The sequence below is a fragment of the Sphaeroforma arctica genome (genome assembly GCF_001186125.1).
Source record: "Sphaeroforma arctica JP610 unplaced genomic scaffold supercont1.6, whole genome shotgun sequence".
Lineage (NCBI taxonomy): Eukaryota > Ichthyosporea > Ichthyophonida > Sphaeroforma > Sphaeroforma arctica.
In genome coordinates this window covers 115518-132263 of record NW_014040552.1, presented here as the reverse complement: position 1 = coordinate 132263, position 16746 = coordinate 115518, and the positions used below count along the sequence as shown (strand labels likewise).

Genomic DNA, 16746 nt, shown 5'->3' with positions numbered 1-16746 from the left:
ATATATATATATATATATATATATATATATATATATATATTATTATTNTATATATATATATATATATATATATATATATATATATATATATAGTGTGTGTGTGTGTGTATGTATATATATATATATATATATATATATATATGCTATATTCTCAGCAATCTTGCATGCCACTGTAGTGGCACAATTATCCATTCTGACTGTCACATTGTGCGTTATGTTTCATTATTGGTGTGTAGCAATTCTACAAAGCCCTGTCCAAAATCACCAATCAAGGAGCGAAGAAGAGCAAGGCAATTGCTAGCTTCCCCGACATGACCTGCAAAACCCCCAGGTATCGTTTCGTTGAAGATCTTATATGTTTGAACATTAGCTTATATGTACTTAGGCATATACCTCGTTGAACACGTGTGCGTGTCTGTATAAACAGTCCTGTGCAGTTGAGACATGCTCTCCGGCGATCATCTGGAACATAAAGAGTGTTTACAGCGTGGTGTACGACTGTCCATGAACCAAGTTCAGACATAACTTTCCATGAACCAAGTTCAGTATGGCTTTCCATGAACCAAGTTCAGTATGGCTTTCGTTATGTAGGTATCTATCTTTCAATACTACAATCATAATGTATCGAGTTCTGAGCATTCTGTACCGAGAGCCTGTGTACAACCACGAACACACTTGTTGACTGACGGGCGTATCTTGTACACACTAACACACACATACATTCACCGCCGCATGCACATCTACCCCATCAGAGGCCGATACGAAATGGAGCTGTACACGGATCACGTACATCTGCACGGTGCGAAGTACTCGTACAAGCTGCACCACAAGGCCATCCAACGCATCTTCTTGCTGCCCAAACCCGATCTTTTCTCGGTGTACTTAGCGGTGAGTGTGCCCGTTGCTGCGCATGATAGGGTTTATTTTGTTTTAGTCTAGTATAAGATGCAACAGGTGGAGTGGTGGGTATAGTATGTGCCAATCTAATGCTTATCATTGTGAATGCTATGGTTGCTATTGCATATACGCGCTGGGTCATAGTGCTCCTCCCACGCCCCTTATCTTTGTACCTCTGCGTATATATATATATATATGTGTGTGTGTGTGTGTCGACTGGCCGCTGGTTAGCTCGATAGCTACCAGGCTTAATATAATACTTCTGCCCTGAATCATTAGCACTCATGTCCTACTACTCTTCCGTTACACTCCGTTCAGATATACGTATCACCCGCCATCCGCCAAGGGCAGACCTCATATCCATTTTTTATAATGGAATTGCCCAGACCGCGCGACGGCTTGGAAGACGACGACAAAATTGATGTGGAAATGAACATGGACGAGTAAGTGTTTGGATTTACCGTTCTACGCTTTAGCGCATTAACGCTTTTACGGGTTTCCGGTTTGTCTGGATATATATATATATAGATCAGGTCTATTTAACAGACCGGCACATAGTGAACGTTGCGCAGCTAGTTGCAAACACATGAAAAAAATTCCACCACCAGGCGTGTATTGGGGTCTGCTTGTCTGTTGGCACACGCTACACCATCCGTTTGAGGGAGTCTTTTTTATATTGGATGGTGTAGTTATTTTGAGTTGTTCAGAGCGTTTGGGCTCCCGTGTCAATTCTATTATCAGGACAAAGAGTATCGGATCAAGTGCAGTATCTAGGATGCAGTGATTGTAAATAGACCATCGTGCTAATACAAGAGTGCATACGTATGAGGTGAGCGCTCGGCGCGAGTCGTTGTTGCTGTGTGGATAGTGCTCCAGCAGACGTGTTAACGAGCGTTCGCACGGGATGCGTTTGTTTGTTGCATTATCAGCGTACACCTCCACTCACTCACTCACTCACTGTGTAAGTTCGGTACTACCTGCGTCACAGATTACTTATATTGTGTTGTGTAGTTCGTGTATGCCTATCAACGACTACGAACTGACATAGGTAGCGCCCTAGCAGTCCTGTCTTTGCTTTTGCCCTAAAATACTCTCACCCCACATCGTACCGTTTTCTGTCCCGTTTTTCTCACCCCACATCGTACCGTATTCTGTCCCGTTTTCCGCCAAATAGGACCGAGCTCGCCAAATACGATGGCCTGAACAAGATCATGTCTGGCCCACTCTTTGAAGTGTTGAGTCGGGTGCTCAAGATTCTGTCCGGCAAGAAGATCACCGTGCCGTCCACTAACTTCCAGAGGTGTGTGTGTTGTGTGTGTGTGTGTGTGTGTGTTGGTTGTCTAGTCTCTGCTGTAGCTGACGTCCAAGCATGTATTTGCCTTTGTTCAACCACGTACTAAACATAATATAGGTGCAAATATGTGTTCCTTCTTGCACCCCGTTTGTGTGTTCACGGCTATACTTTTAACAAACTAGAATGAGACCTGAACTGCATGCTCGTCAACAAGCTGCCCAGCGATTTTAACCAGTTGTCGGCTCTTTCACTCCATATGCCTCCTATGTTCCCGTGTGTGTCATCGACCTGACGCTCACAAGCCTAGAAACCCCGTGCCACATCCTAGCACATCACGTGCGCACACTCTCACCTGCCTGATATGGTATCATTCTCACCTGCCTGTTATGGTATCATTCTCACCTGCCTGTTATGGTATCATTCTCACTTGCCTGATATGGTATCATTCTCACCTGCCATATCCGTGTAGTAAAATCAACCACATTCTCACCTGCCTGTTATGGTATAATTCTCACCTGCCTGTTATGGTATAATTCTCACCTGCCTGTTATGGTATAATTCTCACCTGGCTGTTTTGGTATCATTCTCACCTACCATATCCGTGTAGTTAAATCAACCACATTCTCACCTGCCTGTTATGGTATCATCCTCACCTGCCTGTTATGGTATCATTCTCACCTGCCTGTTTAGGTATCATTCTCACCTGCCTGTTATGGTATCATTCTCACCTGCCTGATATGGTATCATTCTCACCTACCTGTTATGGTATCATTCTCACCTGCCTGTTTAGGTATCATTCTCACCTGCCTGTTATGGTATCATTCTCACCTGCCTGTTATGGTATCATTCTCACCTGCCATACACGTGTAGTAAAATCAATCTGGGCTCGCCGTGCATGTCCTGTTCGCTGAAGAATGAAACGGGGCTGCTGTACATACTCGAGAGTGCGCTGATGTTTGTGCTTAAGGTGAGGCGCCGGTCTACTACTCTGTGCAGGATACCATGCCTGTCCCGGTCTATCGCGTTGAAACTCGCTCTTGTGTATTGTTATGTGATACCTTGTCTGCGTAACGCGATGGTGTGGACTATACAGTCCATTGGTGTAGTATCTCCAGCGGCGAGTCTCTAGTCCCAGCTGTCGTGCGAGTGGCGTTTATGCACACGCCGTAACTAACCAATTGCGCATCTCTGCAGCCGCCGACCTATGTGCATTTTAAGGAGATCTTGATGGCTGAGTTCGACCGTCAGGGTGGTACAACCTCACGCACTTTCCGACTAAACATTGAGACGAAAACAATGGGCACCCACACATTCTCCAATATTACAGCGGAAGAATACAACAACGTATGTACCACTGCCGGGCGGTTCCTGTGGGAATAGACGTTAAACCTCTCTCTGCCCTGTTTGATCCGTGGGCTTGTGTCTGTTGCTGTAGTGTGTGTGTGCGTTTGTATACTGCAGCGAAAGAATACAACAACGTATGTACCACTGCCGGGCGGTTGCTGTGGGAATAGACGTTAAACCTTTCTCTGCCTCGTTTGATCCGTGGGCTTGTGTCTGTTGCTGTATTGTGTGTGTGTGTTTGTATACTCTGCCCCGTTTGATCCGTGGGCTTGTGTCTGTTGCTGTAGTGTGTGTGTGTGATAGTATATTGCAGCGGAAGAATACAACAATATAAATACCACTGCCGGGCGGTTGCTGTGGGAATAGACGTTAAACCTCTCTCTGCCTCGTTTGATCCGAGGGCTTGTGTCTGTGTGCGTTTTATGCGCATAATTTGTACTACTGGATCCTTTGCTGTTTAGGGTTGTGTTAAATTATTATGTAGTTCATAGTGTGATGGGGAAAGATAGTCTCACTTTCTTGCGTTGCTTATTTGGTCTTCCAGTTAAAAACGTTCCTGGTCGAGAAAAAGGTCAATGTGGATGAATTGGCACAAGCGGACTACAACTACGCTGCTCTGGGCAACCAACAAGTGGGAACCGACCACTACGCCGAGAGAATGAAGCAGGATGTAAGTCTACATATATGTATGTATGTATGTATATATATGTATATATATATATATATATATATATGTATAATATATATATATATATATATATATATACATAAAACATTTATATATATATATATATATATATGTATATATATTTATATTGATATATATATATATATATATATATTGTGTATCTGTGTATCTATGTAGGTAGGTAGATAGGTATATATATATATACACATATATATATATATATATATGTGTGTGTGTAGGTATGTAGGTATGTATGCATATACATATACATATATATATATATATATATATATATATATATAAGTATGTGTTTGTTTGTGTATGTTTGTTTAAGTTTGTATATACATATATATATGTATGAATGTACGTTATGCCTATTACAATCGAATATTTTTCGTCGTCCTGTGAAACAGATAGATATGCTCAATCTAACATTCACGTCATAGCAATCCACTGAAATGATTCGACACGTCGTTGTCTTAACTCGCTGATACCGGTATTCCATACCACACCCACTCATTGTATTTACCAAACCCCCACAACAACGCACATGTCCCTGCCTCATATCCAGCATCCACACATCGGTGCTACGCCTGACATTGAACAGGGACATACACCTATCATGCATTCCAACAACAAAACTACCTATGATATCTATTCTCTCACAGCTGCCCACTCCACTTATACTTATCATCCAACAAAGACTCACCTGTAGTCTAACCTCTCGCAACGACGCACGCGTATGGCGCACACAGGGTGATGAGGGTTCTTCAGGATCATCAGAAGACGAAGACTTCGCGCCAGGCCAGGAATCCGATGTGGAAGAAGAATACGATAGTGAAGCAGGTTGGTCTTATACGCATGTTTATGTACTGTAAAACAGCCTTTGAGATGGAGTATAGGGAGGTATTTATGTTTTGTGCGTTGAAATTGGACGTTTGTGTATGATGCAGACCCAAGTCAATAGTCCTGCCAATATACTACATAGCGAACTAGATAGCAATGATAGTACTAGCAAGTGTATCGAATCCTGGACCATATTTTTATGTATGTCAGTGCAAAATCACGTCAAGTTCACTATACTATAATACAATGTGCGGGTGAGTCGCCACGCACACTACACATACAACTAACTTCATTGCCACATACACTCAAGCAATTTTATCCTACTTGGATATCTTAACATGGGTTAAAGCTAGCTCATGTATGTCCAATGTACGAACTAAGGAGTGCCTCCATCTCGACCATGGTGGTTATCTGCATTAAACAGATACACTTCTTCTGTTCTGTATATCTTGAACGTCTTTGTGATCCTGATTTATCTGTACTCTGACTTATTTATACCGTCTCAATCCGTTTGCCACTCTGATCGCCTGTCTGTGTTCCTTTGCATCCCATACCATCACACAGGTCAAGGAAGCAGCGGAGGTGATAGCGATGCGAGCAGTGATGGGGGCGAGAGCGATGACAGTACTAACAAGAAACCGAAGAAATCAAAGGCCACTGCGAAGAAGGAGGTATGCAGGCAGGCTGTGGGTTGTATAGCGTTCAAGTGTTTACTTTAGCGTCGAGAGAGAAGGGTTTATCGTCCGCTTGAGCCACCTAGGAGGCTTTCTGCGTATACGACACCTGCCGAGGAGTGTCATTGCCCTGACTCGTGGGTTTGAGTGAGACCCACAATAGCATTGGATCGATGTTGTGCCGTGTGTGATGGATAGTCCACTTTAACCTCGACCTGGAAAGAAATCGAGTAGGGTCCTGTGGTACACGCCTGTGATACACGTGTTCGTATGAGCTGAGTTTGATTGAATCCAGCATGTCGCACCGTTCGCTCTGTTTAAACCTATCGGAGGCCATTCATGTGCTTATCCGTAATTTTCGCCAGTGAGCCATTCCACTCTTCATTCGGTTGTGACGGGTGTCTGTAATTGTTTGGTCTGTATCGTTATTCGGTATGTATATACAACGCCATAGCATGCTATAGTCGATATGAGTGTCTACTTGCATGTATGTATGTATGTATGTATGTATGTATGTACGTGTGTACGTGTGTACGTGTGTATGTATGTATGTGTGTATGTATGTGTGTATGTGGGTATGTAGGTATGTTATGTATGTATGTATGTATGTATGTATGTCGATATGTATGTATGTATGCATGTGTGTATGTATGTATCTATGTATGATGTACGTATGTATGTATGTATGTATGTATGTATGTATGTATGTATGCATGTACGTATGTATGAAAGCAAGTAGAATACATCGACGTGTATTTACATCAGTAGGGCAAAGGCGTGTGCGCTTAGCACAACTCACAAATCCCCCTTCGGTCTAAAGCATCAGGCTGTGTATATGCTAGTTGGTCATAGTTGCAAATGCTTCGATAGCCGCATGATTGTTCTGTTCGCCTGTTTTGACCTGATCCTCTCCCGCGGTCTGGAGTGTATTCTGCGTAACACCCCGTTTGAGCTCACGCCATAGTAACATGTCCCATACCATTCCTGGCTCGCCCAGCCTAGTGACTATGTTCGTATCCTGCATATCCAGGTATCGCACACAATTGGTGCAACTTATTGGTGTGTGAGAGCGTGTAGCGGCCTACTATTGATCACATGTATGTTTGTCTCAGCTACTCATTCCAAGAGTTTCCTTATTTCCGTAGAAGTCGCCCTCGGCGGCAAAAAAGAGAAAGTCCAAAGGGAAAGTGGACCCAAACAAACCCAAAAGGCCCGCTACAGCGTACATCATATTCTCGGCCGATAAGAGACCAGAGATGCTGAAGGAGTATCCGGGGCTTTCCTTAGGCGTATGTACGGATTGTGCTTTGGTGATGTATATGTACATGTTGCGTGTAGATACGTAGCATCAGTTTGTGTGACCAGAATGCACTGGTTGAGATATTAGAGCTGGCAGTCATTGCCAACTATGCTCAAGTCTTGATTCGTGTGGATCAATCAGTGTGTGCTGCTAAGCATTGCGGATAGCACGTGTTTGTTTTTGTGTACATGAGCCAATAACGTATGTACTCGCCCTATTTGGAGCTTCGAGATACATGATACCGTCGTATCGTGGTGAGTTTTTGGTATAATACCTGATCACTCGTCGATAGGGGCTACAATAGCGAATGTCCACACTTGCGATGTCAGGTAAAAATTTAATTGTCGTTCACTATTAGAAGTTCTAATCACCCGGGCGGTCACACTCGGGGCGTGGTTCATTGGTCATAGTTACAACCACCCTGGCCAGGTGCAGCTGAATACGTATCCCGACTTCATCTTGACTGATATGTCGCCCATGTCTAATATGTCTCCATGTACCTTCGCTCCAGGATTTCTCGAAGAAACTTGGTGATCTCTGGAAAGAAACAAGTGAAGAGGACAGGAAGGTAACGATTCACAATGCAAAAGCCACTCTTTGTGCGTCCTTTTATGTCAAGACTTGAGTGCATTGTTCCAATTGGTTTGAAATGTTGTCTGAGGACCATGATTTTTTCTTTTCTTTTGCAAAATTCAGCGAACATCTGGAATAATGGTTGGAGTATCATATGAGCGATCTATTCATGCTTAAATACACGAGGCTGTTTGCTGATCACATCATGCGAATCTAGTGGGAAGCGCCCGTTCTCACTCGCACGATACATATACGAAACTAGAGCGTGTGTCTGTATCCCTACACAGCCCTACGTCAAGCAAGCCGCAGAAAAGAAGAAAGAATACGAAATAGCAATGGCCAAATACAAAATCGATCATCCGGAAAGCGACAATGAATCAGGTCCTAAAGCCAAGAAATCAAAGGCCTCCAGCACGCCATCAAAGCTGAAACAAACAAAACTCACATCATCGAAGCCCGCAAGGAATTCAAGCACGCCGAATGTATGTAACAAAAGAGACCGTCGGGGTATTCACGACATGCACGACACGCGTGCCACCCTTCTATTCAAGTCGAAATCGGGCTGGCACACAACTATAAGTCCATATTGACGATTGTGTATGCAGATGTTAACTGCGGAAAGCTTGTAGAAAGTCCGAAGCTTCACTCAATATGTGGATGTTAAAAATCATGGGTGTTCAATCTGTTTCAAATAATATTAATGTCTGATGAACCTTCATGGCTATCTGTTGTGCTAAGTCCTCTACCCTGTCACTGGTTTGAATTGCAACATTAAACAACTCTCTATTTCACAATACAGGATAAGAAGGTGTATTCAGCGGAATTCATCGAAGATTCAGACGATATGCTTAGCAACTAGGTACGTTAGTATACATCATCGACGAGAAATAAACTGCTCTAATGTTGACGTACCTATGCCTAACTATTAAAGGAAATAACAAAAACATATGACAAATCGATTGCGTTACACATTGTTGAAAGTTTTCTTAAAGTGATTTGATTATTGATCCCGTACCACGAATCATGATCTGATATCATGCTATCAGGCGTAGTGAACGCTCTATTAGAGACCTATCGCAGTGTGAACAAGAAACCTGCCATTATAGTACGCGTGCATTTTGCCATATCAGTATGTTAATTTGGCTCTCCGCCCACCTTTCAACCTACATACGAGCGAGACTCAAGGAGACTTCGAGAACAGACAAATTATCAAAATAAATATCTCGAGATGTGGTATTTATGTATATTAATTATTATTTTTGCGATGCTCGCCAATACCGCACTGGCATGACGTATTTCCCTGGGCTTATCGGATCTGAATGTCACGCCACACGAGCTGAATATATTCTTAGAACAGTGTGAGATTTCCTCGATTACAAACCGGCCGTGAGTTTGAAGTTCTTAAACTGCAGCGATTGATCAGTTTTAGGTGCATAACTCGATCCCGATCCTCCGTAAAACACGCTGTAAAACATGCCTAAGTGTGTCACCGAATCAGTGCTTCGCAGCACAATAGTTTCTGACATCACCAGATTACCATTCACCCACAGTTTGATTTGACCATCATTTGACCCCACAGTATTCAGACGAACTGTCTGCTTGACATGCGACCAACTTCCTCTTTGAAAGCTCCAACTTCCACGATTTAATGAGCAAGTCGCTTCAGAGGTAGAGCAAGAACTCATGTTATCGCATCTTTTGCAGAAAGCTTCAGACTGCAGAGACATAGGTGCGTACAAATAGACCTCGCCCGCGCCATTCTCCCTCCACATAAGCCTGGTTGACCAGCAGTTTGTTCCAGTACTCTTGGTGCCTCCCGAACATTGCATTTTTCCGGACGATGCTCCACCATGCAATCCGGGTAGTTTACCCCCTTTGACCCACTCAAAATCTGAAGGGAAGAAGACGCTGTATTCTAAAGTGGCCTCATCAAGACCCGCATAGTCTTCAAACTGCAGCGTATTAAATTGGCCACCACTGTGCTGGTTTGTGCCATGGGCACCGGCTTTCATCTTTATTTCCATCACTTTTGTTGACGAGGAAGAGGGGTCGGCGATAATGAAAGCATCGTTTTGTCGGTCTGCTGTACAGTCGCTTCCTTTCCGCTGCATACCATAGCAACCCATGAAGGGAGCCTTGAAATCCTCATATACATCTAAAGCATCATCTACATTGTATGAGTTAAAATTTGACACCGACAATGCAGTAGCAGACCTCCTCATTGGAGCAGCAAGTACAGCAGAACTCGCTACGATGACAATTGCGCATATACACTTCCTAAACATGTTGGTGTTGTTATTTGCAAGATAATAGTTGTTGTGATTTTTGAAGTCTAGTAGCTGTGCAACTATATATTTATACTTACGCTGTTTTCAACAAAAAGGGCTGTCAGTAAATACCGGGATGCTCTAAACTGTTATTGTATATCTGTTTCTTTCTTACATCGAGAATTCGAGATCGCCAGAGCATATATGGCGGGCAACATCCTGGGTGGGGCGGAAATGCCGATGACAATTTTATTTTTTTAAATAATAAATCAAAATAAGAAATAAACGTGTTATCTCTCCCCAGTCGGCAGACTCCACTCTGCAAAACGAACCTGCGGGGCTGCGTCTCTGCGATGTGCTACACAACTCATGAATCCACCGGTTGAATGCCTGAATGGCTTTCTCTAAATTCTGTTTAAATTTTTCTACTGTATTGGTGCGTCTATTTATAAATGGCGAGCATAAAGGCTATAGCAGTACAAACTCTACTAATCACAACGGCGTCAGCCGTCCACTCAGCCACGCTGCCTCTGATACACTGTGCTTTGACTCCTGAGTACTGAGCTTGATAAGTCCAAACTCCTAAGACCTGATGAGTACACTACGGAGCACCAGACTGATTGATCCAACTTTTTTAAAACCTTTTTATCAAATCACCCAGATGACACTGTGACAGTCCCAGACTCTCAACCTCAGGTCCAAGACTCCCAGACTCCCAGTCTGGCGGCTGGCCCGGACTCTCGGACCGACCCAGCACTGCAGTAGCCGCCACGGGCGGGCGCCACGGGCCAGGGGCCAGGATCCAGAGACCAGGACCAGGGGGTAGGCTCTCTACCTAAGCTCAATAAGTTATAGGGGTACGGAATATAAGTTCCAACTTTAATGTTAACTTTTTGATTTTTAAAAGTTATCTTTTATTTAGGACAAATCAACTACAAAGGTATTTTGGAAACTGCACTCAATAAGCTGTCCGATCGTGGAAAATTTTAGGCCACGAAAATGTTAGTAGGCAATCAAAAGAGATTGAGCGTTTCAGTTGCGACGACTGTCACCTGAGTGACCTGAAAAATGCACCTATCACATATGGAAGTGTACTATCGAGATATAAAAGTTACAACTTCAATGTTTATTCGAGGCATAATAAAAGTTTCAACTTTTAACGCATTGAGCTTAGCTCTCTACTCTCTAGTAGAGACTCCATCGTCATGTCAATTGTGTGAGATTATCAGTATGAGTGACCATGACTACCATCAAAAAGCCATATTTTTTTTTACAAAAGCAAGTTGAGCACAATGATTGTTTTATAAAATAAGCATACATACTATGAACTCTGACGTCTAGAGTTCTGAACTAATGCCCGACGGGCGCGGGACGCCCGAATTCCGAGCGGCCGTGCCAGAGAGTGCGCCTTTTCGGTAAGAAAAATAGCAAAACTGCTCTATTATAAAACAAATCGAAAAAAGAATTTGTCTCTATGCTTTCTCGAATTCACTCTTCTGTTCAATCTCTTGTTGAGCATATTTTGTTTTTTACACCAGCATGCGGGCTTGCGGCGGTTGGCCCCTGCTCCTTTTAAAAAAAGGTAAAAGCAAATTTTAAAAGTACTATGTATGGAAGAATTGTAATAAAATATGTAACATTATTCAAGCATTGTATAGTTACATTTTGTTTGCTCTAATAGCTCTATTCTCTAAACTTAAAAAAAGGCTCAGCTTCTAACAGACTACATACTCCGATCCCAGCATGAGTCAGAAACTCCATTGCTCCATCGCTTTAAATGGATGCAGTAGGTACTTTAGGCCTACTCTTTAGACTTAGAGAGAGTGCCAGACTGCCAGTGGGTTTACTCAGTACTCACTACTGCCCTACTCTGATGAGTGGAGTGTAGACTGTACTTGTAGTCTACTGTAGAGTGTAGACTGTAGAGTGTAGATTGTAGTGTAGAGCACTCTAGCTCTACTAGTGAGTGTAGACCGTAGAGGCGTAGACTGTAGAGTGTAGACTCTGGTCTGTAGAGTGTAGACTGTAGAGTGTAAATAGACTGTTAGACTGTAGAGTGTGGAGTGATAGATTGTAGACTGTAGACTGGTTACTCTTAAGGCTAAATAACACAAGCGATTCTTGAGAGAGTCTGAAATTCTGAATTCTGAAATTCAATAATATTTACATTTCTGTCTGAATTGAAATTAAACCCCAGCATCAAGAGTAAAGTCAGCTCGCGTGGTAAACGATAACAGTTTTTTTTAAATAACAACAGTATCGCATTGTGTATAGATGAAAAATAAACCAATATTTATCATTCTTTCTCAACAGGGGTTGTGTCGTTTACTAGTAGAGAGAGAGTAGTCGAGAGAAAGCGTATTGGCAAATCAAGCAGGATATAATATATCTACACTTTTTTTTAGGCTTTCTATACTATTATTTTTTAAAAACATAATAAAAGTATCAGAATAAAAACGCGGAAAAGCTATTGTAGTCATAGACGCACAGAAACTATTAGCAGTAAACAAATTGACATGTGATAATAATACTATATTTGAAACAATAAACATAAACTGATAATTGTCGATATTCATCATTTGTATTTCAGTCGTGTTTTCAGGTTTGCTATATTTTTGTTTTTTTTATAAATAAAAGGTTTACCTACAGTCTCATTTGTATTATATTATTTTTAAAAAGAGGACAAAAGTTAAATTTTTCAGAAACGGAATGTACCAATGTGGGTTCACTTTCACACTACTGTATGTATTGACTATTTATAATTATTTGTTGGGATTTTTAAAATAAAAACAACAAATATGCAAAACAAAATATATATATATATATAATTTAAAAATATTTACAGCTTTTCATTGCAGGCTTGCGCACGGCCACTCGGCCCCAGTGACCCAGTCGGCCGCACACTCTCTCTTAGGCTAAGAGACTGGAAGTCTTCTTTTTTTTAAATCAGTCTTTTCTCTCTCACTTTTCAGACTTCACGTCCCTTTTTTATTATATTTTTCAAAATCTGCACGACTGCCTTCTACTATGATAAATACATAGTCTGGCCGCTGGAGTCTGGACTCTGGACACTGGTCTCTGTGATGTGATGAGAGTGTGTGACTGACTAATTGTGTGTCATCAGCTGAGAGCAGTCAATACTCTTTTTTGTTTTAGAAATATATAAAAAATGACTAAGAACGACTGCAGGTCACCCTGACACCCAGTCCCACAGAAACCCAGGGCCAGTGGTCCCAGTCCCCCTGCTGGATATTCGCAGCTTTCAGCCTGGGCTCTGGCACTTATCGATTTTCGAATATTTAGTCATCTCTTCAATATTTTTTTAACAAAATTTGAAATTTGAAAACACTCAACGTGCTGTCGGCCTGTCGTCTATTCGACTCTTCAAGGATCGACTGCAATCTACATTCTACATACGATCATCGGTATTTCGCCAGAGTGTTTTAAGAGTTGACAATCACTCTATCAGTGAACCAAATACCAAAACACTATAGTGCTTTTTTTTTAAAGGTATATAATCTTTATTGTTTTCAGAGGGGGTTTTGCTTTTAGTTTTTAGCAAATAGGCTACGGGCCGCAGACCTCATTTAAAAGTTAGTACATAGATCTAAACGTTGAATGATTTACGCATACGCAACGCATAGGGGTGACTATTCCGACCTCAAATTATTTTACATATAAGACCCAGATAGTGCACCTAACATGTCATTTCTGGCCACAAAGCTTGCGTTCAACCAATCAAACGCGACTGAAAACTGATGACCGTTTTTGTTTTTAGGCCGCTCACCACGACGGTTTGTGACACTTTGTGTACTACTAGAACTGGTCTGTCTGTTAGTATACACTGTATGTCTTTACATCGTACTGAAAACTGAATAAATACACACTTCTTGCGACGCATATAGGCATAGAGGCTTAGGCATACTAGCGTGTTTATACAAGATATACTTGTTATGGAAAGTGTACTTGTTAGCAATCGGTTGCAGGTAAATATACAATTATATACACAGTAACACAACAGTAACACAGTAAACACACAACTTCACACAAACGACCCCATAGTCATACTATTAAAGCAAAAAAGAATGACCCAAGCATTGCCCATAAGAGGTCTGGCGGGCCTTTCTATCCGTAACCGACAGGAAAATGAGGGCGGGGCGGCGGGGCCGTGGCCCGCGGGCCCGGTCGTGGCAGTTAAATACTATGACCCAGAAATAATCCCTCATATGTATGTTGGGACTGTGTAACGTATCAAAATTTTTAACGTTTTACGCTTACGGAATGTTTTAAAACGTTGCAACGTATAGTGGTACGAGGTCTGGCTACGGGGTCATGGACTCATGAAGGCATAAATACACTGCCAGGTGCGACGACAGGGTATCCTAATTTAGGATTCTACTTTCAGGAGTCAGAATTCAGAAGTCAAAACTCTCGGGATTCATGAAGACATATTGCGAATAGGACTGGTGTAACGTCAGACAATCAATGCTGTGGAACACTCCGGTTTTTTTTCTTTTTGTTTTTTCTTAAATAAAACTACAAAGTTTTAATATGGACTAAAATTTTTTTAGGTCGAATTAAGAGTCTAGACTTTAGACTCCTAAACCAAATACATACCGTAAAACCATATTCTCCCTCCTCTATTCTACAGTCTACACTACAGTCTACAGTCTACAGTCTACAGTCTACAGTCTACACAGGTCTACACTCTATATTCCAGGCCTGGGTAGTGGGTACTCATAAATATGGATGCCCTCTCACATATTTCATATTATGTACCAGATGGCAGATGCGCCGTATTAAATACATATTTACGTTTTAACGTGCTGTAGCGCATATCAAGTATTTCATATTTCCAATTTCTCACTACATATTCCATATTTTCGTTTTAGCGGACCTCAGTGCCCCAATATTGGTCTCATATTACCGAACCACGGCCCTCTGGATAGGGTCTCGAGCGGAAATCAAGGTTTCGTTTTAGCGGAAATCGTTTCGTCGTAGCGGAAATCGTTTCGTCGTAGCGGAAATCGTTTCGTCGTAGCGGAAATCGAAAATTTAGCAGACATCCAAATCCAGAGGGCCGTGACCGAACATTGCGATTAGCAGACTTTTTAGGGTGTCTTCTGCACTGAAGAAGCCAAATTGAACCTCCAGGCTAGTACTCGACTTATAAATCTGTGACTCTTGTCTTCTATTTTTAGGTCGCATAATTCATATTTTGTTTCAGCTTTTGGCCATATTACATATTTAGGATTTCCAAAATTCTTCCGTAGTTTGAAAAAAAAAATGCCAAATGTATTCCATATCCTTATAAATATGCGACTGAGTTCCCGGCCTGTGACTACTGAGTACTGACTAATGACTACTAGTGACCACTGACTACACCCTACACAGGTTACACTCCTACACTCTTACAACTCTACACTCCTACACTCTAATACTACAGTCTCTTCACAGGTCTGTCACTCTGTCCACACTCCACACTCCACACTCCAAAGTCCAAAGTCCCCTACAGACTACAGGACTGAGGACTCTCAAGTCTCAACAAGTCTCAAATATGTAAATATTTATGTATGTACTGTTCTCTAGCGTACCTATTTTTAATATATGAAAATACATATCCGCCTTATTGTTGTGAACTGTGAAATAATTCGTGTATGAATAAAGATTTGAGAAGAATCGTTGATTCATTGATCACAGTGATCAGTTGTTGATCACTGATCAGTCATCAGTTCATCACTCATCACTGCATCACTTATCACTTATCACTCACATCAGTTTTCATTGTTCACAGTGAACTGATCACTGAAAAATAAATAAATGTCAAGAATCAGAACTTATGCTACACAATTTAGTAGGTAAATTTTAAAAATAACGTGATCACCTCTCGCGACCTCGCGTGTTTTACAAGAAGTGATCATCTGTATTTTACGCATTTTAAAAAAATTCAGACTTTTGAAGAAAACATATTGCGACCACTTTTTGTTTATTTATTTATTTTATTTTTACAAAAAGAATATTACTTAAGCGTGCGACCGCTGCATGGAGCGTGTGGCAGACTGTCAGTACTCAGTACTCAGTACTCAGTAAAGTCTGACGCCTCACGCCGTAGCTGGATAGACTTTAATCCAATAGATAGTGACTAATCGACTTAATGAGTGGACAATTATATATAGGCACAGCCGCACAGGTCGGACTCTAATTTATGTGGCGCTATAAATAGACCATTCAATTTTTGGCGCGCAGAACTGTCAAAGTGCATTCACGCGTCAGACGCCAGTCGCCGCTGCAACACTGTCACACAGACACAGTCCTTGTAAAAATGAACACATACTATCAATATCATACATTCATTATATTTATTTATGTACTTGTATAAACATATTGCGCATATGTATACTTCGGTGTTTTGTCTCACTACTACATACCACACGCAAGTCCGATCAACCTACGAACAGATAAAATCCAATACTTTCAAGCCAATAAATCTATGCAGCATAGACTATTGAAAGAAGGGGCTTTTTGCTAGTGTTCTGTGGGCTTTGTAGGAATACATAAAATTTGGTGCAAGTTCAGCGAATATTTCAAATTCACTCGTACGATAGGCCTACATTAGTCATAGAGTTTACAATCTCGTATCTATCAATAATTTAAAATTGCATCCGCGATCAACAGTGAGCATATCTAAAATTCTTACAATGACCTTGTAGATCGCGAACTTACCATACATATATATGTATATGTGTATATATATATATGTATATATATATTATGCACACACACACACATGTAAATATATATATATATATATATATATATATATATTATATATGTTGTTATATNTATATGTATATATATATATA

The 16746-nt window shown here is 41.4% G+C and overlaps 2 protein-coding genes across 2 annotated transcripts in view; one reads left to right on the top strand and one right to left on the bottom strand.

Moving 5' to 3' along the window:
- The window catches only part of SARC_00230 (hypothetical protein), a gene marked incomplete at its 5' end in the record, with an annotated part of 9483 nt that extends 922 nt beyond the window's left edge, over nucleotides 1–8561 (top strand). The window contains 13 exons of the mRNA XM_014306086.1: nucleotides 237–331; nucleotides 753–888; nucleotides 1216–1340; nucleotides 2072–2197; nucleotides 3062–3158; nucleotides 3386–3535; nucleotides 4080–4205; nucleotides 4979–5069; nucleotides 5634–5740; nucleotides 6889–7032; nucleotides 7555–7611; nucleotides 7904–8098; nucleotides 8416–8561. Of these exons, the coding sequence (XP_014161561.1) occupies nucleotides 237–331; nucleotides 753–888; nucleotides 1216–1340; nucleotides 2072–2197; nucleotides 3062–3158; nucleotides 3386–3535; nucleotides 4080–4205; nucleotides 4979–5069; nucleotides 5634–5740; nucleotides 6889–7032; nucleotides 7555–7611; nucleotides 7904–8098; nucleotides 8416–8475 (1509 nt within the window). The 3' untranslated portion in view covers nucleotides 8476–8561. The remainder of the gene's footprint in view (nucleotides 1–236; nucleotides 332–752; nucleotides 889–1215; nucleotides 1341–2071; nucleotides 2198–3061; nucleotides 3159–3385; nucleotides 3536–4079; nucleotides 4206–4978; nucleotides 5070–5633; nucleotides 5741–6888; nucleotides 7033–7554; nucleotides 7612–7903; nucleotides 8099–8415) is intronic.
- A 274-nt stretch (nucleotides 8562–8835) lies between these two features.
- On the bottom strand, nucleotides 8836–9960 carry SARC_00229 (hypothetical protein). Its single transcript, XM_014306085.1, has one exon. The coding sequence runs from the start codon at nucleotides 9899–9901 to the stop codon at nucleotides 8990–8992; it is 912 nt and encodes a 303-aa protein (XP_014161560.1). The 5' UTR covers nucleotides 9902–9960; the 3' UTR covers nucleotides 8836–8989.
- Nucleotides 9961–16746: the final 6786 nt, after the last annotated feature.

Bases quoted from the DNA above. Each gene is read 5' to 3' on its own strand.
- SARC_00229 (XM_014306085.1), bottom strand. From the start codon at position 9,901: ATGTTTAGGAAGTGTATATGCGCAATTGTCATCGTAGCGAGTTCTGCT.